The following is a 27,982-nucleotide window of genomic DNA, read 5'->3' as shown; positions in this document are numbered from 1 at the left end:
TGAATCAATACATTCTTTACCTGTGAGGTTTTGATACTCAGCATAGCATCAGCCACCTACTCAAACAAAAAAAGTTTAAAGTTGTCAAGTAGAATAGTTGTAACATCTAGAAAACAAGATAAGCCCTGTGTTTAAATGATGTGTGTGTGTGTCTAGGTGCCGCTGCCCTACAATGATAGACTATGTTGTCCTAACTCACTCACAGTTCCACATTGTGCCACGCATCTGTAAACAGACACCAAAAGGATGTAGGCTACTTTGCATTTCAGAACCATTCCCCAGCGGTTTGAGTCAGCGTTTGAAAAAGCTCCATCAATATTTCATCCATTTGGAATCAACCCATTCTCACCATCAACAGAAGCACCTGACGTTCACGAGCGTCGCTCAGCTCTCGGGTGTGCTTTGTTGACAACTTTCTGCGCATGGGCATTGAAAGGCCCGGTGGATAGTGAAACATTGGGTCGGACAGAATAAATGAGTGGCGCACCAAACTGAAGGCCAAAGGAAGTGAAATTGGATGAAAAGTAAATTATGTAGCGTGAATGTTAACGAGAAGTTGTAAAACGATTTGGATGCACGATTTTTTATATATTTTTTTACTTTAAACACTTATTCAACAATGGCATGCTAAACGTTTGCACAACTCTCTGATCCAGGTGAGTCGAATTAATTAGCTAATTATTTAAACTTTCATGCATTATTGTAACTTTTGTTCTTAAGTGTTCGTAGTAACTTTTACCTCTTGTCTGTATATATAAACATTTGTCTGCCATATAAACGTATTGTAGGCTAAGGATTTCGATATAGATCTATGCCAACATGCTGTGAACGTTTTATTGCACCCAACCGACCACTACACTCATGGTAACGTACATTTTGTTTTTACTTTCTGAGTTCGGTCGTCAATAGCTCTCCGGCGGCAGGTCCTAGGATGATGAGTGATATATCTAGTATAAGATTACTCTAGAGGGCAAGGTACACCCTTTGTATTTGCCTATAGTAGGACTAGTACCTTAACTAATAACAGAGCCGAAGGAGGCAATATACTGTCTTCTAGCGCTCATGTGTTTTAGGGACCGTCGTAAAGGTGCAATACCGGTGTTTGCACGAAAGCAAAAATAAAAAATGTTTTTTTTTGCATTCTCATCGGGGGTAGCCCGATATGAATATTACACACACTGCTTCCAGTTGCTGAATGGACTAACATGTTTATTAGTAACCTCTAACTACTATGCTATATTTGACCCATTTACAAGGATACTTTTCAAAAGTTTCCTATCCATGTGAAATGGAGATGTATAACCACATAATATGAAGTCACTGACATCGCTCAACCATTCTACAGTACATTCATTAGAATTCCAGTTCACCACTTACCTGATTTTATAGGCATATTTCTTGTGATGGGTAGGTCTGGTGCAGTGTGTTCCTTGACATCTCAAATTGAAGGTACACTTTTTTTTTCTTCATAATTCCCCACCTTTGATTTTCTACAAATATTTATCCTATTCCAGCTGTGGTTATTAAAATGACATACAGATCAAATGTTCAATAACTTCCAGTCCAAATGACATGTACAACTAAAACAACTTGATGCTAGGTCACCTCCACTGACTCCCATCATATTTAGACTAAACAGGGAAGAATACTTGTTTTCAGTTTGGATATGACTGGGCTTATTACCACTTTAGGGCACCACAATGGTGCTGCCGATAGAGGGCGGCTTGAGCATGTTCATAACAATGGCATGACGCGACCAAGTGATGGAGGTGCAACCTATGAATAGGGGAAATATTTGTAGAAAATCTAAGAAAAAAATGCTTTCATAATAAAGGTCAGGGAACACACATTTGTCTGTGGATCGAAAGCCATTATAATTACTTATAGCCATATAACTTTAAAATGTGAATTCTAATGGGAGTATCATGGATTAGGGACATCAGTCACTTTGCTACAAGTGATTTGGGCTATCTAGGTCATGCAAGTAGGCTACAGTAGGTTGTGTATGAGTTAGAAACGTGACCCAATTCAGGAAACTAGGCGTGTGTCGCAAGTCACGACTTCACAGGAGAGCCGTTTTGAATGTAAAAAATATTTAATTATCAACTGCGGTTTTTGTCAGAAATGCCTTCTCGAACATGTGAACGTTCATGTGCCTTAATAACAAACTTGTATGCCATCTGTAAATATGAATAAAATTGTTAAATTGCAAGCCTTGTTGGTTAAGTCACAGAAAACGTTAGCAACCTTCCCACTAGCCATGATTGGCTGAGATGAGTATGTATGATAGCTAAAGAGATGGAGAATACACCTGTCTCCGGATTACATATTCAAACTAAGGGCAACTGTGGCATGGCATTCCTGACAGGGAGACGTGTCCATGCACGATGATGTATATAGGTGAGATTACGCGTTTTCTAATTTTGACAGAAAGTTGTTTCATTTCAAGCTGAAGTGTACTGTTAGCTAGCTAACGTTAGCTGGCTGGCTCCCTAGCTGACATTATTATTTGTTTCCCAGAGCCGTTTGCTGTTCTAGTTAGAGCCTAATGTTAGCTAACTAACATTAAACATGTTTGGTTAGCTCCCAGCACTGTGGCATTGTTGGCACTGTTCATTGTTGTTTAACTAGCTAAATTTAGCTGGCTGGCTTGTTTGCTAAAGTGACGTGTGTACAACACCCGTTGAATATGGCCGGTGTCAGTAAACGTCTGCAAAAAAGCAAAATGTAATTGTTGCCAGCAAAGCTGGTTAGGCTGTTTTCATGTTATCCAGAGGTAACCAAATCATCAGCCAGAGCGTCAAGTGTGTGCTTTGAGAGCAGAACAAGATGTGTAGGGCTAAAGCTTAAGAGGGTGTGAACGATGCTGAATGGGTGTAGACAAAGAAGAGCTCTTCACTAGATAGCAAAACTTTCAAAGATGATTTTCTCAAAAGTGAATTTACCAGTTGATCAACATTCAAAGCAGAATTACTTTCCCATTGTTCCTCACACATACACAGTGTATGATATACCATTTTGTAGCTCTGAGTCTCTACTTTTATCTAATGTAAAAAATTAAAAATTAAAATTAAAATTTTGCTACATAAGACCGAATCCAAGTGGTGAGTCATAAATATCATAGGCCTGTGTTTTTTTAGCTCTATTTTTACATAAAATACTTTAAAATTAAACGATCACATTTTAAAATGTAATTGTTGTGGGAGAAAACAACATAATTAGTTTAAGATCTCTAGGTAATTTGAATTGTTAGAAATAAAAATGTTTAGCTGATTGCACTTTTAAGACGGTCCCTTAGCCTGGAGCGCATAATATTCACCTATGGAAACCAACTAAAATCGCTTTTTGAAAACATGGGGAAGGGAGGGAAACGTTTGTACTTTGCTCTTTATCGTTATCTGATTCTAGGTAAACTCAGCAAAAAAATTAACGTCCTCTCAATGTCAACTGTGTTTATTTTCAGCATACTTAACATGTGTAAATATTTTTATGAACATAACTAGATTCAACAACTGAGACATCAATTGAACAAGTTCCACAGACATGTGATTGAAATTGAAGATGTGTCCCTGAACAAAGGGCGGGGGGTCAAAAGTAACAGTCAGTATCTGATGTGGCCACCAGCAGCATTAAGTACTGCAGTGCATCTCCTCCTCATGGACTGCACCAGCTTTGCCAGTTCTTGCTGTGAGATGTTACCCCACTCTTCCACCAAGGCACCTGCAAGTTCCCGGACATTTCTTAGGGGAATGGCCCTAGCCCTCACCCTCCGATCCAACAGGTCCCAGACGTGCTCAATGTGATTGAGATCTGGGCTCTTCACTGGCCATGGCATAACACTGACATTCCTGTCTTGCAGGAAATCACGCACAGAACGAGCAGTATGGCTGGTGGCATTGTCATGCTGGAGTGTCATGTCAGGATGAGCCTGCAGGAAGGGTACCACATGAGGGAGGAGGATATCTTCCCTGTAACGCACAGCATTGCGATTGCCTGCAATGACAACAAGCTCAGTCCGATGATGCTGTGACACACCGCCTCAGACCATGACGGACCCTCCACCTCCAAATCAATCCCGCTCCAGAGTACAGGCCTCGGTGTAACGCTCATTCCTTCGACAATAAACGCGAATCCGACCATCACCCCTGGTGAGACAAAACCGCGACTCGTCAGTGAAGAGCACTTTTTGCCTGTCTTGTCCAGCGACGGTGGGTTTGTGCCAATAGGCGACGTTGTTGCCGGTGATGTCTGGTGAGGACCTGCCTTACAACAGGCCTACAAGCCCTCAGTCCAACTCCTCTCAGCCTATTGTGGACAGTCTGAGCACTGATGGAGGGATTGTGCGTTCCTGGTGTAACTCGGGCAGTTGTTGTTACCATCCTGTACCCGTCCCGCAGGTGTGATGTTCGGATGTACTGATCCTGTGCAGGTGCTGTTACACGTGGTCTGCCACTGCGAGGACGATCGGTTGTCCGTCCTGTCTCCCTATAGCGCTGTCTTAGGCGTCTCACAGTACGGACATTGCAATTTATTGCCCTGGCCACATCTGCAGTCCTTGTGCCTCCTTGCAGCATGCCTAAGGCACGTTCATGCAGATGAGCAGGGACCCTGGGCATCTTTCTTTTGGTATTTTTCAGAGTCAGTAGAAAGGCCTCTTTAGTATCCTAAGTTTTCATTACTATGACCTTAATTGCCTACCGTTGAAAGCTGTTGGTGTCTTAATGACCGTTCCACAGGTGCATGTTCATTAATTGTTTATGGTTCATCGAACAAGCATGGGAAACCGTGTTTAAACCCTTTACAATGAAGATCTGAAGTGATTTGGATTTTTACGAATTATCTTTGAAAGACAGGGTCCTGAAAAAGGGACGGTTCTTTTTTTGCTGCGTTTATATCATCCTAGGATCTTCTGTCGAAGAGAACTCAGAATATCAAACCAATATATATATATATATATTTTTTTTAAACTTTGGCCTGATTATGCGCTTCGCCTATTTCTGTTTTTTATTGGACCAATGAATCGTGCCTCAATCTACAACACTGCAAACCATGCATATTCATTTAGTGTTTGGACTGAGCGGCTGAACATGATGGATGTGATGGGCTATTATGGTCTAAAATGGTTTGATCGATGGATGGATGGAGAAGTTAAGAAATAGGACTATTCTGTACCAGTCCCCCAATTCCAGGTAATCCATAGATCTGGCAAAATTGTTCCTGGTTGTAACTTGTACCAAGTAGAGATAATCTCACACATCAAAGCATTCATGCACTGTTCTGGTTAGAGATTTTTGACAAACCATAGGGTAGAAGTATTTTGTAGGACTTTGATTGGATATTTAGTCTTGAGAAATGTATTTTTTTTTTTAAACAATATGAAAACATTCCTCTTTGCATTCAGCAAGGTTTAGGTGGGATTACTTCCAGGCCTGGGCCTGACATCCAGTCACCATATGCATGGTTTATAGTTACACACTTTCTGACAACCAGGTCTCCCTTACAGTGTCTCCCATCTGTGTCAGGAACTCGTTCATTTTGGATCACAGTGAAAGATTATACTGTAGTGAGGAAGTTTCAACATTGTTTCAGTCACAAGGAAATGAAAAGGACTTGGAGATGGGTCACAGCTCAGAAACATTCAGGATCCACTGTCCTAGAGTGCTGTGTAGAGTTCTAAAGACTTGGTGTGTGTGTGGTGTTGGTTGTTCAGCCTCCTCAGCTCAGTGTCTCTCATAAAGGCCCACTCAGAGACAGACCCTCTCAGGTTTCTGCCCTCACAGCAGAGACTGGGCCAGCGAGGGATCACCTTGGCAACAGGGCTTCCGTGTCGACCAGTGTGCTGAATGGGAACATCCTCGCTCGCTGAGGGAGAGCAAGATAAAATAGGTGCTGGAGGTCTTTTCTCAGGACAATATCAGCATGAAGCCTTGTCCTTGTTCTCTTCCATTTCCTCCCCCTCTTTCCTCTGTCATTTGTCCCTCTCTCCTTCAGATTGTTCGTCCTTCTTTTCATCCCATTCCATATAACTTCTTTTCAACTTTGTTTCGCCTCGTACCTAAGAACAGCCCTTAGCCATGCTATATTGGAAAATGTACCACACCACCTCAGACCTTATTGCTTAAATGTACCACGGCTAAGGCCTGTTCTTTTTTTAGCACGACAAGAAGTGGAGTGCCTGGATACAGCCCTTAGCGTAATTGGCCGACTCCCACCACGGTAAAGGAGGTGCAGCGGTTTCTAGGGTTTGCCAATTACTACTGGAGGTTTATCCGGGGTTTTGGTCAGGTAGCGGCTCCCATTACCTTAGCTGTGGTATATTGGCTATTAAAAACTGGTTGCCAACATTAATAGAACAATAAACAAGTATCTATGCATCATACCCGTGATATATTGTCAAGACTCAAACTTGAAATCATGTTCCAGCTGTGTGGTGCCCACCAAAGCCTCCCTCCCAGCACATTCTATGCTTGCTTTGAGGCAGACAATAACGAGCCATCCAGGAAGACTCTTGCTGCTCCACACGACCAGATTCTTTCGCTCTCCAAGGCTGACGTGAGGTAAACTCTCAAAGTGAATACTCACAAAGCCGCCGGCCCAGATGGTATCCCTGGCCGTGTCCTCAGTGTTCTGACCAGCTTGCAGACATCTTCTCTGAGATCTTCAACCTGTCCCAGGCTGTAGTCCTCACCTGCTTCAAGGAGACCATCGTCACAGTGCCCAAGAAAAACAAGGTGACATGCCCAAATGACCCGGACATCATGAAGTGCTTCGAGAGGCTGGTCATGGCCCACATCAAGGCTTGCATGGCAGGCACACTGGACAACTCCAATTTGACTACCGCTCCAACAGATCCATGGAAAATTCCCATTGCTATTCACACAGCCGTAACGCATATAGACAAGAGAAACACCTACAGTGGGGAGAACAAGTATTTGACACACTGCCGATTTTGCAGGTTTTCCGGAACGACGGAATCTAAAACAAAAATCCAGAAAATCACATTGTATGATTTTTAAGTAATTAATTTGCATTTTATTGCGTGACGTAAGTATTTGATACATCAGAAAAGCAGAACTTAATATTTGGTACAGAAAACTTTGTTTGCAATTACAGAAATCATATGTTTCCTGTAGTTCTTGACCAGGTTTGCACACACTGCAGCAGGGATTTTGGAAAAACTAACAGGTCTGTGAGAGCTGGAATTCTTATTGGTTGGTAGGTGATCAAATACTTATGTCTTGCAATAAAATGCAAATTAATGACTTAAAAATCATACAATGTGATTTTCTGGATTTTTGTTTTAGATTCCGTCTCTCACAGTTGAAGTGTACCTATGATAAAAATTACAGACCTCTACATACTTTGTAAGTAGGAAAACCTGCAAAATCGGCAGTGTATCAAATACTTGTTCTCCCCACTGTATGTGAGAATGCTGTTCATCGACCCACAGTTCATCATTCAACAGTATTGTTCCCACCAAGCTCAGAGCCCTGGGTCTGGACACCACCCTCTGCAACAACTGGATCCTGGACTTTCTGACGGGCAGACCACAGGTTGTGAGGATTGGCAACAACACCTCATCCACACTGACTCTTAACACAGGGGCCCCCCAGGGGTGTGTCCTCTGCCCTCTGCTGTGCTTACTGTTCACACATGACTGCGTGGCTTTGCACAAAACCAACTCAATCATCAAGTTTGCTGATGACACCAAGGTTGTCGGCCTGATAACCAACAACAACGAATCAGCCTATAGGGAGGAGGTAAGTGAACTGGCATTGTGATGCCAGGACAACAACTTTGCCCTCAATGTCAGAAAAACAAAAGAGTTGATTGTTGCAGAGGAGCGAACATGCCGTGATCGAACATCAACAGGACTGCAGAAGAGAGTCAGCAGTTTTGAGTTAATCCACATCACTGAGGATTTGACATGGACCAACAACACCAACACTATTGTCAAGAGGGCGCAACAGCGTCTTCTTCCTAAGGCAACTGAATAAATTCTCTCCAAATAATACTGCTGCACGATCATGAGCATCCTGGCTGGTTGCATCATGGCCTGGTGCGAGAATTGCTCCATCCAGGACCGCAAGCCCCCCCCAGCGGGTGGTGAAGATGGCCCAGTACATCACTGGGACAGTGCTCCCACCCCTCCAGGACATATACTGGAAACGGTGCCCGAGGAAGGCCCACAGCAACATCAAGGAACCCACACACACCAGCCACGAGCTGTTCACTCCCTTAACGTCAGGCAGACGCTATCGGAACATGAGGTCTGATACCAACAGGTTCAGAGACCGTTTCTATCTACAAGCCATTAGACTGCTGAAGACGAACTGGACTGACCACCTGCTCTGACTCTCCGGACCTTACCGCACGCAGACACACATACAGTACCAGTCAGAAGTTTGGACACCTACACATTCAAGGGTTTTTCTTAATTTTTTACTATTTTCTACATTCTAGAATAATAGTGAAGACATAAACTATGAAAAAATCTAACTTTATTTGTCACATGCGCCGAATACAACATGTGTAGACATTACTGTGAAATGCTTACTTACAAGCCCTCAACAGTGCAGTTCAAGAGAAAGTTAAAATATTTACCAAATAAACTAACTCAATAAAATAACAATTACGAGGCTATATACAGGGGATACCAGTACGGAAGTACAGGTTAGTCGAGGTAATTTGTACATGCAGGTATGGGTGCATAGATAATAAACGGCGTGTAGCAGCAGTGTAAATGTATTTTTTTTTTAAAATGGGGGTGATGTAAATAGTCCGGTGGCCATTTGTTTAATTGTTCAGCAGTCTTATGGGTTGGGGGTAGAAGCAGTTAAGGAGCCTTTTGGTCCTAGACTTAGCGCTCTGATACCACTTGTCGTGCGGTAGCAGAGAGAACAGTCTATGACTTGGGTGACTGGAGTCTTTGACAATTTTTTGGGCCTTCCTCTGACACCGCCTAGTATATTAGGTACCGGATGAAAGGAAGCTTGGCCCCCTGTGATGTACTGGGCCGTACGCACTACCCTCTGTAGCGCCTTACGGTCAGATGCCGAGCAGTTGCCATACCAGGCGGTGATGCAACCGGTCAGGATGCTCTCGATGGTGCAGCTGTAGAACCTTTTGAGGATCTGGGGACCCATGCCAAATCTTTTGTCTTCTAAGGGTGAAAAGTTGTTGTGTTGCCCTCTGCATGACTGTCTTGGTGTGTTTGGACGATAGTTCATTGGTGATGTGGACACCAAGGAACTGGAACTCTCGACCCGCTCCACTACAGCACCGTTGATGTTCGGCCCGCATTTTGCTGTAGTCCAAGATCAGCTCTTTTGTCTTGCTCACATTGAGGGAGAGGTTGTTTTCCTGGCACCACACTGCCAGGTCTCTGACCTCCTCTCTATAGGCTGTCTCATCGTTGTTGGTGATCAGGCCTACCACTGTTGTCATCAGCAAATTTAATGATGGTGTTGGAGTTGTTTGGCCACGCAGTCGTGGGTGAACAGGGAGTAAACCAGGGGACTAAGCACACACCCCTGAGGGGCCCAGTGTTGAGGATCAGCGTGGCCTACCATTACCACCTGCGGGTGGGCCGTCAGGAAGTCCAGGATCCAGTTGCAGAGGGATGTGTTTAGTCCCAGGGTCCTTAGCTTAGTGATGAGCTTTGTGGGCATTATAATGTTGAATGCTGAGCTGTAGTCAATGGACAGCATACTCACATAGGGGTTCCTTTTGCCCCGGTGGGAAAGGTCAGTATGGTGTGCAATTTGATATTGCGTCATCTGTGGATCTTTTGGGGTGGTATGCGAATTGGAGTGGGTCTAGGCGTATATGGGAGGATGCTGTTGATGTGAGTCATGACCAGCCTTTCAAAGCACTTCATGGGAAAGGGAGATACCTAGTCAGTTGTCCAACTTAAATGTGTCTTCCACATTTAACCAAACCCCTCTGAATCATAGAGGTGCGGGGGGCTGCCTTAATCGACATCCACGTCTTCGGCGCCCGGGGAACAGGGACAGAATGACAGATTTTTACCTTGTCAGCTCGGGGATTCAATCCAGCAACCTTACAGTTAATGGCCCTGGCTACCGACGTGAGTGCTATGGGGAGGTAATCATATAGGCAGGTTACCTTCGCTTTCTTGGGCAGAGGGACTTTGGTGGTCTGCTTGAAATATGTAGGTATTATAGACTCGGTCAGGGAGAGGTTGAAAATGTCAGTGAAGACACTTGCAAGTTGGTTCGCGCATGCTTTGAGTACACATCCTGGTCCCGCAGCATTGTGAATGTTGACCTGTTTAAAGAACTTGCTCACATCGGCTAGGGAAAGTGTGATCACACAGGCGTCCAGAACAGCTGGTGCTCTCATGCATGCTTCAGTGTTGCCTCGAAATGAGCAAAAAAGGCATTTAGCTCGTCTGGAAGGCTCGTGTCACTAGGCAGCTCGCGGCTGAGTTTCCCTTTGTAGCCCGTAATAGTTTTCAAGTCCTGCTTGTTTGATGGTTTGTCTGAGGGCATAGCAGGATTTCTTATAACGTCCGGATTAGTGTCTCACTCCTTGAATGCGGAAGCTCTAGCCTTTAGTTCGATGTGGATGTTGCCTGTAATCCCTGGCTTCTGGTTGAGATATGTATGTACGGTCACTGTGGGGATGATGTCGTCGATGCACTTGCTGATGATTGAGGTGGTATATTCCTCAATGCGATTTGATGAATCCCGGAATATATTCCAGTCTGTGCTAGCAAAACAGTCCTGTAGAGTAGCATCCACGTCTTCTGACCACTTCCGTATTGAGTGAGTCACTGGTACTTCCTGCTTTAGTTTTTTCTTGTAAGCAGGAATCAGGAGGATAGAATTATGGTCAAATTTGCCAAATGGACAGCGGCAGAGCGTATCTCTGTGTGTGGCGTAAAGGTGGTCTAGAGTGTTTCCCCCCCTCTGGTTGCACATGTGACATGCAGGTAGAAATGAGGGAAAAATGGATTTAATATCCCTGGCCACTAGGAGCTGCTTCTGGATGAGCATTTTTTTTGTTTGCTTAGGCCTTATACAGCTGGTTGAGTGTGGTCTTAGTGCCAGCATCGGTTTGTGGCGGTAAATAGACGGCTATGAATAATATAGCTGAGAACTCTCTTGATAGTGTGGTCTACAGCTTATCATAAGGTACTCTACCACAGGGAAGCAATACTTCAAGACTTCATTAATATTAGACATTGCGCACCAGCTGTTATTGACAAATAGATACACACCCCCGCCCCTCGTCTTACCAGACGTAGCTTCTCTGTCCTGCCGGTGCATGGAAAATCTCGCCAGCGCTATATTATCCATGTCGTCTTTCTGCTACGACTCGGTGTCCCGTTGGTAGTATAATCTTGATCGTAGGTCATCCATTCTTCCCCCCAATGATTGCACGTTGGCCAATAGAACGGATGGCAGTGGGGGTTTACTCACTCGTCTACGAATTCTCAGAAGGCAGCCAGATCTCCGCCCCATTTTTCTCCGTCTTTTCTTCACGCTGTTAGGTTCTAATTCTCAGAGTAAAAAAACTCAACGGGCACTATGAAAGCTTAACCAAGTTTATTCTTCCGAGAGGATCAATACAGCTGCATTAGACAAAGACATTTTTACACAAGCACAGATATTTAACTGTTCCTCCTAGGCTGAGTCTCCTCCTACACATCTGAACAGCCAATGCATTTCTGTTGCTAGACAGAACCTTAGTGATATCTGTTCTTCCTCACATCATCTGACCTGACCTCTACCCCAAAGTGCTCACTCCTCCCCAACTCATGGCTGTCATGGTGTCTGGTACCAGACTGTGTCTCTTCTCCTCCCAGAGGATCCCTCCCATAGGATCCCTGATGGCTAACAATAACATATCCTGACATAATGTAAATGTTATACATTACCCTCTCTCCTTCAGTGACATGAATAAGTATATTTCATATTCTCAGAACCCAGCAATGCAAATGACAGGGATTTGGGCCCGTTCCAGAGAAAGCAGTATATCCTTCGCGTTGAACTCGTTAAAGTACAAATCTTCTTCCAGTTCGAGGTGAGTAATCGCTGTTCTGATGTCCAGAAGTTATTTTCGGTCAGAAGAGACGGTAACAGCAACATTATGTTCAAAGTAAGTTACACACAACGCGGGAAAAAAACGAACGAAATAGCACAGTTGGAGCACGTAAAACGTAAACCATCCCCTCCGGCGCCATTCTACCTGAAATAACACATGGAATCATGTAGTAACTGAAAAAGGGTTAAACAAATCAAAGTATATGTTTAACACTAAGTAGCCACCTTTTGCGTTGATGACAGCTTTGCACACTCTTGGTATTCTCTCAACCAGCTTCATGAGGTAGTCACCTGGAATGCATTTCAATTACCAGGTGGGGCTTGTTTAAAAGTTAATTTGTGGTATTTCTTTCCTTCTTAATGAATTTGAGCCAATCAGTTGTGTTGTGACAAGATAGGGGTGGTATACAGAAGATAGCCCTATTTGGTAAATTACTTTAAGACATGAAGGTCAGTCAATACGGAACATTTCAAGAACTTTGAAAGTTTCTTCAAGTGCAGTCGCAAAAACCATCGAGCGCTATAATGAAACTGGCTCCTGAGGACCACCACAGGAAAGGAAGACCCAGAGTTACCTCTGCTGCAGAGGATAGGTTCATTAGAGTGCAGGCCAAATAAATGCTTCACAGAGTTCAAGTAACAGACACACCTCAACATCAACTGTTCAGAGGAGACTGCGTGAATCAGGCCTTCATGGTCGAATTGCTGCAAAGAAACCAATAATAAGATGAGACTTGCTTGGGCCAAGAAACACGAGCAATGGATACTAGACCGGTGGAAATCTGTCCTTTGGTCTGATGAGTCCAAATGTGAGATTATTTTTGGGTCGGTGATTTGCTGGTGACACTGTCAGTGATTTTATTTAGAATTCAAGGCACACTTAAACGGCATGCCTACCACAGCATTCTGCCATCCCATCTGGTTTGCGCTTAGTGAGACTCATTTGTTTTTCAACAGGACAATGACCCATAACACACCTCCAGGCTGTGTAAGGGCTATTTGACCAAGAAGGAGAGTGATGAAGTGCTGCATCAGATCAACTGGCCTCCACAATGACCCGACCTCACCCCAATTGAGATGGTTTGGGATGAGTTGGACCGCAGAGTAAATTTAAAGCTAAGTGCTCAGCGTATGTGGGAACTCCTTCAAGACTGTTGGAAAAGCATTCCAGGTGAAGCTGGTTGAGATAATGCCAAGTTTGTGCAAAGCTGTCATCAAGGCAAAGGGTGGCTACTTTGAAGAATCTAAAATCTAAAATCTATTTTGATTTAACACTTTTTTTCGTTACTACATGATTCCATTTGTTATTTCATAGTTTTGATGTATTCACTATTATTCTACAATGTAGAAAATAGTAAAAATAAAGAAAAACCCTTGAATCAGTAGGTATGTCAAACGTTTGACTGTTACTGTGTGTGTGAGATATATCAAATATTCTATTCTACTGAGCCGTTTACTTAAATTCGTATTCTTTTATTATTTCTTATTGTTCCATTGTCGAAGGAACCTGCAAGTAAGCATTTCGTTGGACAGTGTATACCATGTGTATCTCGTACATACTACTAATAAAATGCTCAGCTTTCAACACCATATTTCCCACAAAGCTTATTACTAAGCTGAGGACCCTGGGACTAAACACATCCCTCTGCAACTGATTTCTGGACTTACTGATGTGCCGCCCACAGGTGGTAATGGTAGGCAACAACAACTGCCATGCTGATCCTCAACACTGGGGCCCCTCAGGGGTGCGTGCTTAGTCCCCTCCTGTACTCCCTGTTCACCCACGACTGCGTGGCCAAGAACAACTCCAACACCATCATTAAGTTTGCGGACATCACAACAGTGGTAGGCCTGATCACCGACAATGAGACAGCCTATAGGGAGGTCAGAGACCTGGCACTGTGGTGCCAGGACAACAACCTCTCCCTCAACATGAGCAAGACAAAGGAGATAATCGTGGACGACAAGAAAAGGAGGGCCGAACAGGCAACCTATTAACATCGACGGGGCTGTAGTAGATTTCCAGTTCCTTGATGTCCACATCACCAACAAACTATCATTGTCCAAACACACCAAGACAATCTTGAATAAGGCAGGACAACACATTTTCCCTCTCAGGAGACTGAAAAGATTTGGCATTGTTCCCCAGATCCTCAAAGTTATATAGCTTCACCATCGAGAGCATCCTGACCGGTTGCAACACCACCTGGTATGGCAACTGCTCAGCACCCGAACTTAAGGCGCTACAGAGGGTAGTGCGTACGGCCCAGTACACCACTGGGGCCAAGCTTCCTTTCATCCGGTACCTAATATACTAGGCAATGTCAGAGGAAGGCCCAAAACATTGTCAAAGACTCCAGTCACCCAAGTCATAGACTGTTCTCTCTGCTACCAAACGGCAAGCAGTATCGGAGCCTTTGTTTTTAAACTGTTTATTATCTATGCATAGTCATTTTACCCCTACCTACATGTACAAATGACCTCGACTAACCTTTACCCCAGCACATTGACTCAGTACCGGTACCCCCTGTATTTAGCCTTGTTGTTATTATTATTTTTTACTTTAGTTTGTTTTGTAAATATTTTCTTAACTCTATATTTTGAACTGCATTGTTGGATAAGGGCTTGTAAGTAACAATTTCATGGTGAGGTCTACACCTGTTGTATTCGGCACATGTGACAAATCAAATTTGATGCTGTTTCAGCCAATCAGCATCCAGGACCCAAACTACTCAGTTTATAATGAAGTATAGAACACCAAGTTTGTTCTTTCTTCTCTCTGAAGTTACATAGCCAGCTTCCTTCTCACACAAGCAGACAAATCCATAATTGACCTCTGGCATGCTTGTGAGTTTTTCTGTGGCTACTTAGTGTTAAATGTCCCAAACTCCCAGTTGTCTGCCGAGGAAAATCTGAACTAAATTGCATTCACTGACTTCATCCAAGAGGATGTCTTTAAGTAATGGACCCAGTACAAACAGCCATGTATCCAAATTCTGCCTCCTCACCCAACAATGGTGTGAACCTCTAAATATAATATAAGCTGTTGATGAGTGTGTTCTTCAGGCCACCTGGCCCTGATGCAGGTGGCTTGGACTGGGTCAATAAGGGTTGGCTTGGCTCAGCATAGCAAGTCTCTGACTGCCCCTGTCCTGGATGTTCTCAGTTTGGCCCTGCCTCATGGACTCATTTCCATATCTGTCTACTCTGTGTGACAAAATAGTCTGATTTTGGGCTTGAATGTTTTTTTCAAATTTTCATGATTGGCCAAATCAAATGTTGCCAATTCTGCTCAGCTCTTACCAAACATCTTCTTCTCCAAGCCCTACAGATGGCAGTGCAGTGCAGGGTTAGGTTGGGTCGAGGCAGGCTGCTGCTGCATTTGTTTTCTGCCTTGGCTCTGAGCTGGAGCCAATGGTGGCTTCTCACCACCTAACAGTCCTAACCAGGGTCCTCAAATAGAGGGCTTTTTATGGGGCAGAGTGGAGCGTTTCCAACCAAAATCAACCCTCCCTGCCAGCTTCACCCCATACATAAACTATGCAATGATTTGAATGGGATCATAATGACTTCGAGCTGCCTGACATAATTTTTGTCATACTTTTCATTTTAGAGTTGTGAAGTGTAGTTCACAAGTCCCAATGCCAAACATGTCCCTCCTTACCTGCTTCAGATTGGCATGTGCTGATTAAGTGCTAGGCTGCATGCATTCCTCACGGTCCTTAGCCAGTGTGTGTTCAGAGTCCACCCATAGAAATAGAATTTGAACACCATTATGTATTGAGTTGACACTACTGTTGTCTGCAGCACTACATATGTACCTGAACAGTGTCAGACATTAACGGTAGGAATTGGCTGGATTAGAAAGGTGTGAGAAAGAGCAGGTTCATAGGATAGAACTCTTGGGATGTGTCCCAAATAGCACCCTATTCCCTATAGTACACTACATACTCTGGTCAAAAGGAGTGCACTGCATAGAGACTTGCTATGAGGATCAGCCTTTTTATAAGAGAATCCCTTCCTAGTAGAAATGTTCCTTCAATGAAATGACATTACTCTCTTAAGAAGACAATGGTCTGTCTTAATCAGACTGTTGGGTGCTTCTTCCTTACAGGAAAAGGGATACAGTATTATAATGCTGGTGACGAAAGCATACTAGTGCTGTAAGAACGGTTTGATTCTAAGGATTGGTGTTGAGCTTTGTTATCTCTGCAGAATTATCCCTCATACAGTATGTCTCATTTGATATTTAGTTACATATGTGTAAGCACTGTTTATCTGTTATTGACTGTGTGTGAGAAAAGGAGAAGATATGTTTTATATTCTTCCAAGATGTTATAAGATATTTCTGTCTATTCGACAGTCTTCAAGATGCACATTAGGCCTTGAGCTGGACTTCACACATGGATGGACCCAGAACCATTTCTTTGCCATAAGGATCAACTGTACCAATGTCTCAAGACACACACATTTACAGAAATGGCCAAGGTATTGTACAATTGTTGTTTCTGTCCTTACCTAAGTGGTGTCGTAGTCATTCACTGAGGTTGTGAAGGAGTTGTAACCCTGTGAAGGACAGTAAACTACTGATAACCAGAATTCTGATATGCATAGTTAGTCAATATCCTTATGTAAGTGAGCAGCTGAAATATTTGTAAAAGGAGCGAGTTTATAGAATGAATGCCAAGAAAATGGTTGGGCAATATAATTACTTGCACAGTAATTATAGAGTTCAGTTGGTCCAGTCTAAGTAGAGAGGCTTACTGATTGGAGGGTTCTGTCAGCCAATGACGTTCCATTCTGTGTTGGTATAGTCTACTCTTGGCCGATCTCATTTTGCCTCATTGGAGAGACTGGAGAGGATAGGGTATTGTCAGAAAAGTTAGGAGAGGCAGCAATCTTAATACAGGGAGGAGAGAACATGGACAACAATACCATGTAGGCCTACTGGATTGAGGATGACGTGTAACATTTAGGTAAGGCTGATGCCACTCGGTACTGTTAAATTTGAAAAAATACTTTGTCATTACTTGAACTTGTATCTTCCTTTACATTTACATTTAAGTCATTTAGCAGACGCTCTTATCCAGAGCGACTTACAAATTGGAAAGTTCATACATATGTAACAGGGTTGGTTATACTGTTGCACATATTCATCCTGGTCCCCCCGTGGGGAATGAACCCACAACCCTGGCGTTGCAAGCGCCATGCTCTACCAACTGAGCCACACGGGACCACACGGGACCTTTATTTGCCTTACAAATTCGAGAAACATACGTACAAATATTCTTGGTTAGAGTTAGCCAAATATGTCTAAATCTATATGTCTAATCTATATTCTAAAGAAATATCTCTAAAGAATCTTGATGCAGACAATTAGTTAATTAATAAATAAATTGATTCAAATTGAATGCTTTTAGTTCTAGGTCATCGGACGACAAATCAAATACTGGTATGTCTAGGCCTATTGCATTCAAAATCTTTATTGCAAACTAACAGTAGTTCTGCATGATACAGTTTGACAACTTTGTCTTCTACGTTTAACTGAATCATGATTTCTACCCTATGTTTGATACCAGGGAGAGCTCTCAGGAATCTGATCATTTCCACATTCCTGCCTGCTGTCTTTCATTTCCTCATACCAACCAACCCAATGTTTTGTTTAATATTTCTTCATAAATTCATGAGCATAACATAACTTCCTGCTTTCTTCTGCTCTGGTCCTGATGGTAGGACATGTACAATTGAACAATAGTCATTTTCTTTAACTCTCTTCTACCAGGTAACAGAGGAAGGTCAGTCAGTGCTACTGAGGAGACCACCCCCTACTGTCTGGAGACGCCTTACGGCTACCAGCTGGACCTGGACTTCCTCAAGTACGTGGACGACATCCAGAACGGCTCCACCATTAATAGGCTGAGGAGGAAGCCCCTCAGGGCCACCAACAGCACGGCAGAAGCGCATTGTGGCACCACACCCAGCCAATCATGGACCTCATCGGAATCCCTGTCCTCGGCGAGTAGTGGTGACACACGGGTGAGTCAGTCTGCCATGTCGACCGGTAACCGAGGGAGACCCCCTCTTCCTCCACCCCACAGTGCCTCTACCACCACCACCAGCAACACCACCCCGTCTAGTCAGGAGGGGTCCTCCGTCCCTCTGAAACCCCAAGAGGGGAAGCCTGCGCCGGCCGTCCGCTCCCTGAACACCCCCAGGTTCAACCCTCTAGTGGAGAAGACCCTGGTGGAGACCCGTAGGCGCTTAGAGCAGGAGAAAACCTCCAGCACCACCCCAGCCCAGCCCCACCCTGAGCCCCATCCCCGCCGACGCCTAGCCAGCTTCGGGGGAGTGGGCTCCAGTGGTTCCCTGTCCGCCTTCACCGGCTGGGGTTCCTACAACCAGAACAACAGCGGAAACGTCAACAAGTCCCATGCTGAAGGTGAGCTTTCCCTGCCCCTATCCCTCCACCACGGCTCTTCCCTGGGCAGCGGAGGGTCCCTGAGACCCAGCCCCCAGAGCTCTGGCAGGGACACCCCAGTCACGGGTCTCAGCCCCCTGCACCTGCAGCATGTCAGGGACCAGATGGTGATGGCCATCCAGAGGCTGAAGGAGCTGGAGGAACAGGTCAGCATTGAATTAAATAGAACACTAGAATGGACATTGGCATCAGGTGTAAACTGTAAGCCATCTTGGTCAGAGAATCTTTCATTCTAGAAACTGACTTAATGTGGTAAAATAAAGTATAAAAAGCTGTTGTGTGTTTCAATCCCAGTATTCATTTATGTTAAATAAGAAATTGTTCACAAACATGTTAAAAAATATCAGTATAATGATTTTGTAGATATACTTGCACACTATGTTAGTAAGCTAGCTAGTCAGTTTTAGTTAGCTGATTTTAATATATCTCTATGCAGGTGAGGAGCATCCCTGTTCTACAGGTGAAGATCTCTGTCCTCCAGGAGGAGAAGAGACAGCTGGTCTCTCGGATGAAGAACCAGGACCAAGAAGAGCTGAGTGACGTGTTCCGGAAGAGAGCCCACAGCATGGGCAGTGCCGGTCGGTTCCGGCTTGGGAAGGGCTCTGAACTTCTAGGGAAACCTGAAGATGGGCTGGAGAACAAGGCAGAGCACAACAGTGCCTCCTCTGGCCTGAAGGAGTTCCAGCAGCTGACTGCTGAGATGGAGGCTTTGGAGAGGACCATCAAGGGCGGTCGCCTGCAAGCACGGCATGGCCTCAACCAGAACACATTACGCAGCAACTGCAGAGCTCACAAATCAGTAGCCATCGGCACTGATGAAGACTTGGATGCCATCTTCGATGTCAGGTCCTCAAAACAACACAGGGACATGGCCGTGAAGACCAAGACCACAGACACAAGATGCATAGCAACGGGTGTAACTGAGGCGCACCTCGTTGTCACCGCAGATAAGGGATCGGAGCTAGATGCCCAGCAGAGAATCATAGAAGCCCTGAAGGAGAGGGTGTGTCAGTTGGAGGCAGAGGTAAAGGAGTCCACCCTGCAGACGGAGATGGGCAGGCTGAAGCTGGAGCTACAGGCTGCCGGGGCCAGGAACAAGGCTGATAAAGGCTCCAACGCCAGGCCATCCACCCACAGCACCTCCACAGCCACGGAGGCCCCGGAGGCCAGGCCCAAGGCCCAGACCAGGAGCCTGGGGGAGGGCAACCACACAGAGGTCCAGGACGCCTCCGCTGGAGGTAGGCTGGAGGTGGAGGGGTGGGGCTGTAGTGTTGGAGTGTCCTGTAGGCCGGAGCTGAAGAGTGTGAGCTCAGGACCAGAGGTACCGATGACTTGGTGGGTGGTCAGAGAGAGAGTGGAGACCCGGGACCAATGTGTTGGGAGACAGGTGGTGATGGTCACCCAAGGTGTGGGGACAGGGGTGAGGGTGTGTGAGGCAGGAGTCAACACAGATCTGACCATGGAGAGTTTGGCTGCAGCGAGAAGATGGGGGATGGGGGAGTGTCAGTTGGTTTCGGTGGGGAGCGGGGACTGTACGGTCGACGACGTGATGAGTGCTGTAAAGGAGGTCGGCATGGCAACCGACCCTCCAGTCAGAGGGGTGGATTCAGGTGTCATGGTGTCACCTCAGACGGTCTCCCAGCGCACCAACACATCACCAACACTCAGCTCGGTCTCCCGTTTCACAAACACCTGCCGCTCGTTCAACACCACCTCCAGCACCAACACCGTGCTCAACACCCAGGAGAAACACACCAACACCGCGCACACCGTCACCCGGAACATCGCTGTTGGCAACAGCAGGGTCCTAGAGCTAATCCAGACTGTTGCTAAGACCCGCTCCATCGGCATTGGAACGACTGTGCCATGGGGAGGAAACGCAGAACAACCAACCCAAACCAATGCGGCTGTCGCCAAGGCAACGACCAGAGACGCTGGGGTCGGGATGACTAACGTGAATGACAACTTCCTGGTTGGACTGAAGACCCGGAACATCGCCTGTGGTCCTTCCTGTCTCCCTGACCCCACCAAGACCAGGAGTATTGGGATCGGGGTGGGTGAGGGGCGCATACGGGACCTTGCAGGACCACCATCACTGACACAGACATCCCACTCTCACCAGGCCCAGGGGCAATCCCAGTTAGAGCCTGGTCTGGACCACTACATAGAGAAGATGCAGTGTCTGCTAAGGGAGCAGCAGGGCCTGCTGACTGAGAGCTACAGTGAGCTGGGAGAGGTGTTCATCCAGCCGGCGTCAGACACCACCACTCTCATGTCACCCGTCAACTCTGCCATGTCACAGGGAGGCACGGAGGACAGACCAATACCCTCACAATCCACAGGTATGGATATAGTCTGTCTAGCCTTTATACTCACAGTTTGCGTCTGCGGTGGGTATTTACTAAGGATAATTGTTTTGTATCATGGACATTTTTCTTTATACACAATAATCCAGTGAGTGATTTCTTCCTCTCTCCCTTCTCTCTGTCGCCCTTGTACAGATTGTGTACAGTACCAGTCCATCGCAGGGGCCGGCCAGTTCACTAACACCTCACCTCAGAGAAACACAGAAAGGTCAGGGGTCAGCCAGCGTGTCACTAAGGAGTCAGAGGTCCAGCAAAAGATACTACGCATAGAACACCAAACTTCCTCTGCATTGCACGGTGTGTGTTGTTTTTTTTGGTATGTGTCAGTTTGTTTGTGTGTGCATGCAAGGGGCTGAATGCAGTTGTATCCCAGTGGTGCCTTTAAATAGTTCCATAATGTTGATGGGGTGAGAGCGGGAGAAAAATAGAAACTAAAGGAGCATTCTGCTGGCAGACCGCTCCCTAGAAGAAGCCTGGCCTCTTTGAACCAGTAGAACCATGGAGGAGGAAATAGCTCTTTCTCTGGTTTGGCATTGGCTCTGGAAGACCTACTATTGAAATATTTGGGCTGATGCTGGGTTTGGGAAAGCACACATCTCTCACTACACAGCGGTCTGTGGCTGACAGGCTGGAGCTGAAATTGTATGTCTATGTAACAAAATTCTCAGAACTTTACAACAAGTGGTTCACAACAATCAAATTAGAATTCATTGGGAAACATTAACCCTCCAGGTCAGCCCACGAACGCCAACATGCTGAGGTCCATCATGAAGAAACAAGATGGTGACCGAGGCTACACTGGAACCAGGAAGAGCCTGAAGTTTGTGGGCGTGACCACAGGGTGAGGGTCTGGTAAACAGTACCAGTCAAATGTTTGGACACACCTACTCATTCAAGGTTTTTTTCTTTATTTTGACTATTTTCTACATTGTAGAATAACAGTGAAGACATCAAAACTATGAAATAACACATATGGAATCATGTAGTAACCAAAAAATTGTTAAATAAAATGAATATATTTTTGATTATTCAAAGTAGCCACCCTTTGCATTGACAGCTTTGCACACATTTGGGATTATCTCAACCAGCTTCACCTGGAATGCTTTTCCAACAGTCTTGAATGAGTTCCCACATATGCCACACTTGGCTTTTCCTTCACTCTGCGGTCCGACTCATCCCAAACCATCTCAATTGGGTTCAGGTCGGGTCATTGTGGAGGCCAGGTCATCTGATGCAGCACTTCATCACTCTCCTTCTTGGTCAAATAGCCCTTACACAGCCTGGAGGTGTGTTATGGGTCATTGTCCTGTTGAAAAATAAATGATAGTCCCATTAAGCGCAAACCAGATGGAATGGCATATCACTGCAGAATGCTGTGGTAGCCATGCTGGTTAAGTGTACCTTGAATTCGAAGTAAATCAACAAGTGTCACCAGCAAAGCACCATAACACCACCACCTCCATGCTTCACGGTGGGAACCACACATGCAGAGGTCATCCGTTCACCTACTCTGTGTCTCACAAAGACACGGCGGTTGGAACCAAAAATCTCAAATTTGGACTCATCAGACCAAAGGACAGATTTCCACCAGTCTAATGTCCATTGCTCATGTTTCTTGGCCCAAGCAAGTCTCTTCTTATTGATGTGCTTTAGTAGTGGCTTCTTTGCAGCAATTTGACCATGAAGGCCTGATTCAGGCAGTCTCCTCTGAACAGTTGATGTTGCGATGTGTCTGTTACTCGAACTCTGTGAAGCATTTATTTGTGCTGCAATCTGAGGTGTAGTTAACTCTAATGAACTTATCCTCTGCAGCAGAGGTAACTCTGGGTCTTCCTTTCCTGTGGCGGTCCTCATGAGAGCCAGTTTCATTATAGCACTTGATGGTTTTTGCGACTGCACTTTAAGAAACTTGAAATATTCCGTATTGACTGACTTTCATGTCTTGAAATAATGATGGACTGTCATTTCTCTTTGCTTATTTGAGCTGTTCTTGCCATAATATGGACTTGGTCTTTTGCCAAATAGGGCTATCTTTTGTATACCAACCCTACCTTGTCAAAACACAACTGATTGGCTCAAACACATTTAAGAAGGAAAAGAATTCCACAAATGAACTTTTAACAAGGCACACCTGTTAATTCAAATGCATTCCAGGTGACTACCTTATGAAGCTGGTTGAGAGAATGCAAAGAGTGTGCAAAGCTGTCAAGGCAAAGGGTGGCTTATTTGAAGAATCAAACATCTAAAATATATTTTGATTTGTTTAACACTTTTTGGTTATTACATGATTCAATATGTGTTATTTCATAGTGTTGATGTCTTCACTATTATTCTACTATGTAGAAAATAGTAAAAATAAAGAAATACCCTTGAATAAGCAGGTGTGTCCAAACTTTTGACATGTATGTATGTATGTATGTATGTATGTATGTATGTATGTATGTATGTATGTATGTATGTATGTATATTTTATTTTGACTCTGATCAGACTTTGATATCATGTTTCACTGGTTAAAATCATCTCAGTTCTGTGTGTTGGCTGCAGGTTCAAGTCTACATATTATGGGTTAAACATATTTAGTTTGTAAGCTATGGCCTAGTAGAGGAAAGTTTGAAATAACTGAGTGTGTTGGCTGCAGGTGTGAGTCCATGTCCACTAGTGAACCATCCAGCTCTGAAGAAGAGGAGAAGAATGGGAACGGGAGGTGGAGGGAGGTCTGTGGCCTCCAGGATCGGAGCCAAACGGGCGGGAACAAAGGGGTGGCCAACAGAGAATGTAGTGGCCATGGGAGGACGGAGATACAGGAGAGGTGAATACGGTAGTGGTTTTAGGGAATGTACTTCACTTAGGCCCATCTCTCCTCAGGGAGCATCATCCATCAATAACTTTGCATCGCACTCTGGGAATTATTCTCCAGCTTGTTCAGGGTATATAGTTATTGTGCAATTAGTGTATCAAATAACTAGGTACTCTCCCTACAGTTTTCAGTTGAGTGAGAAGATGCTGTCTGCTTGCCATGCACTGAAGACCCATCTGAGTGACGACCAGAGTTTATCCAGCAGAGAACTGGTGAGTACTGCTAAACAGAGGCCAGTGGCACAAGTAGACTGAATGGAAGTGTCTATGTATGAATGTGTGTTTGTTTGTCTGTGAACAAGAATGTATGGGAATGGTCATGAACATTACTGGTTAATGACTACAATTGTGACTTTAGGAGCTATCTAATTGCCTGTGTCCCTTTGATTCATCATATAATAATTTATGAAACCATATAAATGTCAACGCGATGTCTTGGAATCTAAACTAGACTAAAAAATATTTCATTTGTGACATGTATAACTGAGGAATGTGCCGACTCCTGTAATTTTCTGCCCTCTGGTAGTGTTTCTGGGCAGGGACTTCAAGGCCTGGTTGTGTATGAGTTACAGAGACACCCTCTCTCTCTGTGTTCCACCCAGACAACAACATCTAGCTCTGTCTTGGTTTACATCCTTTACGCCTCCTGAAACCTAACTAACTCTGACGCCACCATATGTGTTCAACATCATCTGCTTTTTATCTTGTCATAGTGACTGGTTGAGTGATAGAAAACAGAAGGAGAAAGAAGAGCAGGGATGTAATCATTAGTCCAAACAGTTTCAAAATGGAACGTTTTGCAACTAAAATTTCTACTTGACAAATTCATGTACTGTAGGTCCCTCCCCCATTTTGTTCTGTTTGCTTCCGTTTAAGAAACGTTTTGCAACAGAGTTGGTATAATGAATACATCCCAGAGGAGAAAGAAGAGCAGGGATGGAGAGACTGAGAGAGAGAGAATCTTATTCACACAGTGTTCTGATATGGTAGCATAGGGCTGTTCAATTCTGGTCCTGAAGAGCCGAAACACTTCTGGTTTTGGTTTCTTCCTAGTAGTTAATTGTACTCACCAGGTGTCCCAGGTCTGAATTATTCCCATATTACAAGAACAGGATGAGAACCAGAAGTTTTTCGGCCCTCCAGGACCGACATTGAACTACCCTGTGCTAGACCAACCATGTGATACCCTTCACCACTTCTCCTAGTCCTAACCATACCTAATGTTCTGAACACCACTCAAAATGCCCTGGGCACTAGTCCCCTGTAGTAGTTATTTTTGTGGTGAGAGGGAAGTTGTGGATGATTTGTAACTGCCATCGGCAGTCAGTCAGTCTTCCCCTTAAGGAAGAGGGTTTGGTGAGGTCAAAGGAACTGAAGTATTGGCTGATTATGTTTATTTTCATTCAGTAATGTCCCTATAATTACAACATGTCTCTGGTAATTCGCTTTTCAAATTGCTCTGCACACACTGCATGTTGGAGGGTTGCTAAATTACAGTACTGTGTGTTCGTCCTGACTGACAACAACGCCTGTTTTTGCTTTTTCCAAATTAAAAACAGGAAGGCTTGACAGTGTGGCTTTGTGTTTGGCTGCATTTGTTTTAGCTCACCCTGGTGTGCAGGGTTTGGACATTTAGACCATGCCATTGGTTCTTAAGTGAAATCTCTGCCTGCCCAGGCGAGCTAGAACAAATTCACCCACTGTAGGTCTCTACTAGGAGTGTGTGTATGTCATAAATGTTTGTGTGCCCATACATGTGTTGGTTGACGTCCTGCTTAGAATGTATTATCCTGTGTCCCACCCTCAGCGGTCCTGTCTGAACATGCTGCAGCACGAGTGGTTCCGTGTGTCCAGTCAGAAGTCAGCTGCTCCGGCTGTGGTGGAGGACTATTTAACGGCATTCCGGTCAGTTTCTCCAGCCGTGCTGAGACACGTAGCCAACATGGCGGACGGTAACGGTAACACAGCACTCCACTACAGCGTGTCCCACTCCAACTTCACCGTCGTAAAGAGGATGCTGCTGGCAGGTACTGATTCTGACTCCCATTTGAACCTCTCACTCATATGATGTTCTGTTGAGTACATTCATCTAAAATATGTTCTTTCAGAGTATAGAAAAGTTTGTGGTGGTCATGTGAGGTGAAATGTGTATATTTTGGGATGTGAGCACTCTGTTTGGTTGACCTGACAAAGCAGTGAATTGGGAGCTTTAACAGTGTGCGGGCCTTCTTGTTCTATACTTCTTTCAGAGTATCCCCGCAATCTGGTCACAGGGTTTTAACTGAGCTACCCGTAGTGTTATATTTAATTCTGTGCCATTGTTTTGTCACCTTTCCTCTTTGGCCTCCATTCAAGATGTGTGTAACGTGAACCAGCAGAACAAGGCAGGATATACCCCCATCATGCTGGCTGCCCTGGCTGCTGTGGAGGCCCCAGAGGACATGGAGGTGGTGGAGGAGCTCTTCATTAAAGGAGATGTTAATGCCAAGGCCAGCCAGGTATGTGGATGGCCAGAGGTCGGGGGGGGGGGGTTTAAGCTTTGACAAGTTAAGTCAGAGCTTGTCTGGTCACTGGCTGAGTGTGTCGTCTTCATGCTCCCGAGTGGCCATCCCTTTGAGTCCATCTTTTTGTCTATGACCTCTTACTGCTGACCTCTAACCCTTGACCCCCAGGCTGGTCAGACAGCCCTGATGCTGGCAGTGAGCCACGGCAGGATGGACATGGTGCGTGCCCTGCTGGCCAAGGGGGCAGAGGTCAACCTTCAGGATGATGAGGGCTCTACAGCTCTAATGTGTGCCAGCGAACACGGCCACGCTGAGATAGTCAGGCTGCTGCTGGCCAAGCCAGGCTGTAACGCCACCCTGAGTGACAGCGTGAGTTACTGTGTGTGTGTTTGTTACTCACTGTGTTAGTGTCTCTGTTTGTTTGATTCACTCTTTGTGCCCTGTTTGTCTGTGTGTATGCAGGATGAGAGCACGGCCCTGTCCATAGCTCTTGAGGCTGGACATAAAGACATAGCAGTGCTGCTCTATGCCCATGTCAACTTCTCCAAATGCCAGGCCGGGGTTGGTAACACGCAATATCTATAGATCGGGTCCCTCTGTTTTTATATACCTATTCTATAAAATGATGTACATCTGTTCCATACCAACTAATCGTGTGCATGTGGTGTGTGTGCATCCACCCTCTTTCCATAGGGAACCCCTCGTCTCGGTAGAAATACACCCCCCAGTTCCGCTGGAAGAGCCGTCTTTGAATGAAACTACCTGCAAGCCCCTCAAACCTCCACCCTTGCTGCTACACATAGACGTATGCTTAGTGTATGGATTGATTTGTGAAGGTTCTATGTGGCCCTTATAAAGGGTTTATGAAGGCTTCAAAGTTGATGTTCGTTTTAAAGCGGGACCAAGATGATGCCCTCGTATCCAAGCACTCAACAAGCGATCTGAGACCACAATTGTAAATCTTAGCCTAGTGAAATGAACGAATGATGTAGCCTATATGGACTGCCTCTTCTCTTGTCCAGGTTGACAGCCTGAAACTTATTAGAGGTTGCTAGGCAAATCACTCTCCTACAGTAATTATATCCCCACGACCTGTGGCCTTTCTGTGTAGGAGTTTAATTTCTGACATTTTAGTCTCTAGATTGAATACATTGCATATACATGCAGATAATTTCATTCTATGCCCTCAAACATCAATATATGGAAGATATTTTTTATGTGATTGTCATTGTATATATCATATATTTAAGCCCATTGGAAGTACAGTTATTTACAATTAGTATATTAGTGTTAAATATTTCATTGTTAGTATAATGCTCTGTGCCTTATGCTTTTAAATAATACAATAAACTGAAGTACCTCAATATCTTACATGTGATTTTTACCCTTTCTAAATAAACAACAGGAAAGACAGTTGATATTTGTACCTGGTGCCACCTGCTGGGACTTTCTGGTTGAACAGCTTCAGAACATCACTGTGTGAGAAACAGAACTCTAATGTTTCCTGCTGGTGGTGCTGTGGTGAATGGTTATCATGAGATAACGCAACAGGAAAATATTTCTACATTGTTAAAAACCAACACATACTGCTGATGCCGGGGAGTATCAGGTGAATTCTACATGCCGGAAAGGTTTAGTTTTAGCAATACAAAAGCCTTCTCAAATTCTGCTTCCTTTGTCCTAGAGAGGCTGCATATTTTATTATC

General features: G+C 44.8%; 1 protein-coding gene across 1 annotated transcript; it reads left to right on the top strand.

Moving 5' to 3' along the window:
- The first annotated feature begins 370 nt into the window (after positions 1-370).
- On the top strand, positions 371-27,631 carry LOC111961829 (KN motif and ankyrin repeat domain-containing protein 1-like). Its single transcript, XM_023984395.2, has 13 exons — positions 371-656; positions 16,435-16,559; positions 17,854-18,695; positions 18,986-20,891; positions 21,051-21,212; positions 21,648-21,756; positions 23,555-23,725; positions 23,898-23,985; positions 25,580-25,799; positions 26,128-26,270; positions 26,445-26,645; positions 26,739-26,837; positions 26,970-27,631. The coding sequence occupies exons 2-13, from the start codon at positions 16,523-16,525 to the stop codon at positions 27,030-27,032; spliced, it is 4,041 nt and encodes a 1,346-aa protein (XP_023840163.1). The 5' UTR covers positions 371-656; positions 16,435-16,522; the 3' UTR covers positions 27,033-27,631.
- Positions 27,632-27,982: the final 351 nt, after the last annotated feature.

This window comes from Salvelinus sp. IW2-2015, linkage group LG4q.1:29 (assembly GCF_002910315.2).
Source record: "Salvelinus sp. IW2-2015 linkage group LG4q.1:29, ASM291031v2, whole genome shotgun sequence".
NCBI lineage: Eukaryota > Metazoa > Chordata > Actinopteri > Salmoniformes > Salmonidae > Salvelinus > Salvelinus sp. IW2-2015.
This window is presented reverse-complemented; position numbering and strand designations above follow the sequence as displayed.

Coding starts and splice junctions, on each gene's coding strand:
- LOC111961829 (XM_023984395.2), top strand. CDS start 16,523: ATGTCTCAAGACACACACATTTACAGAAATGGCCAAG. Junction 26,271..26,444: donor TTAATGCCAAGGCCAGCCAG/GTATGTGGATGG, acceptor CTTGACCCCCAG/GCTGGTCAGACAGCCCTGAT. Junction 26,646..26,738: donor ACGCCACCCTGAGTGACAGC/GTGAGTTACTGT, acceptor GTGTGTATGCAG/GATGAGAGCACGGCCCTGTC.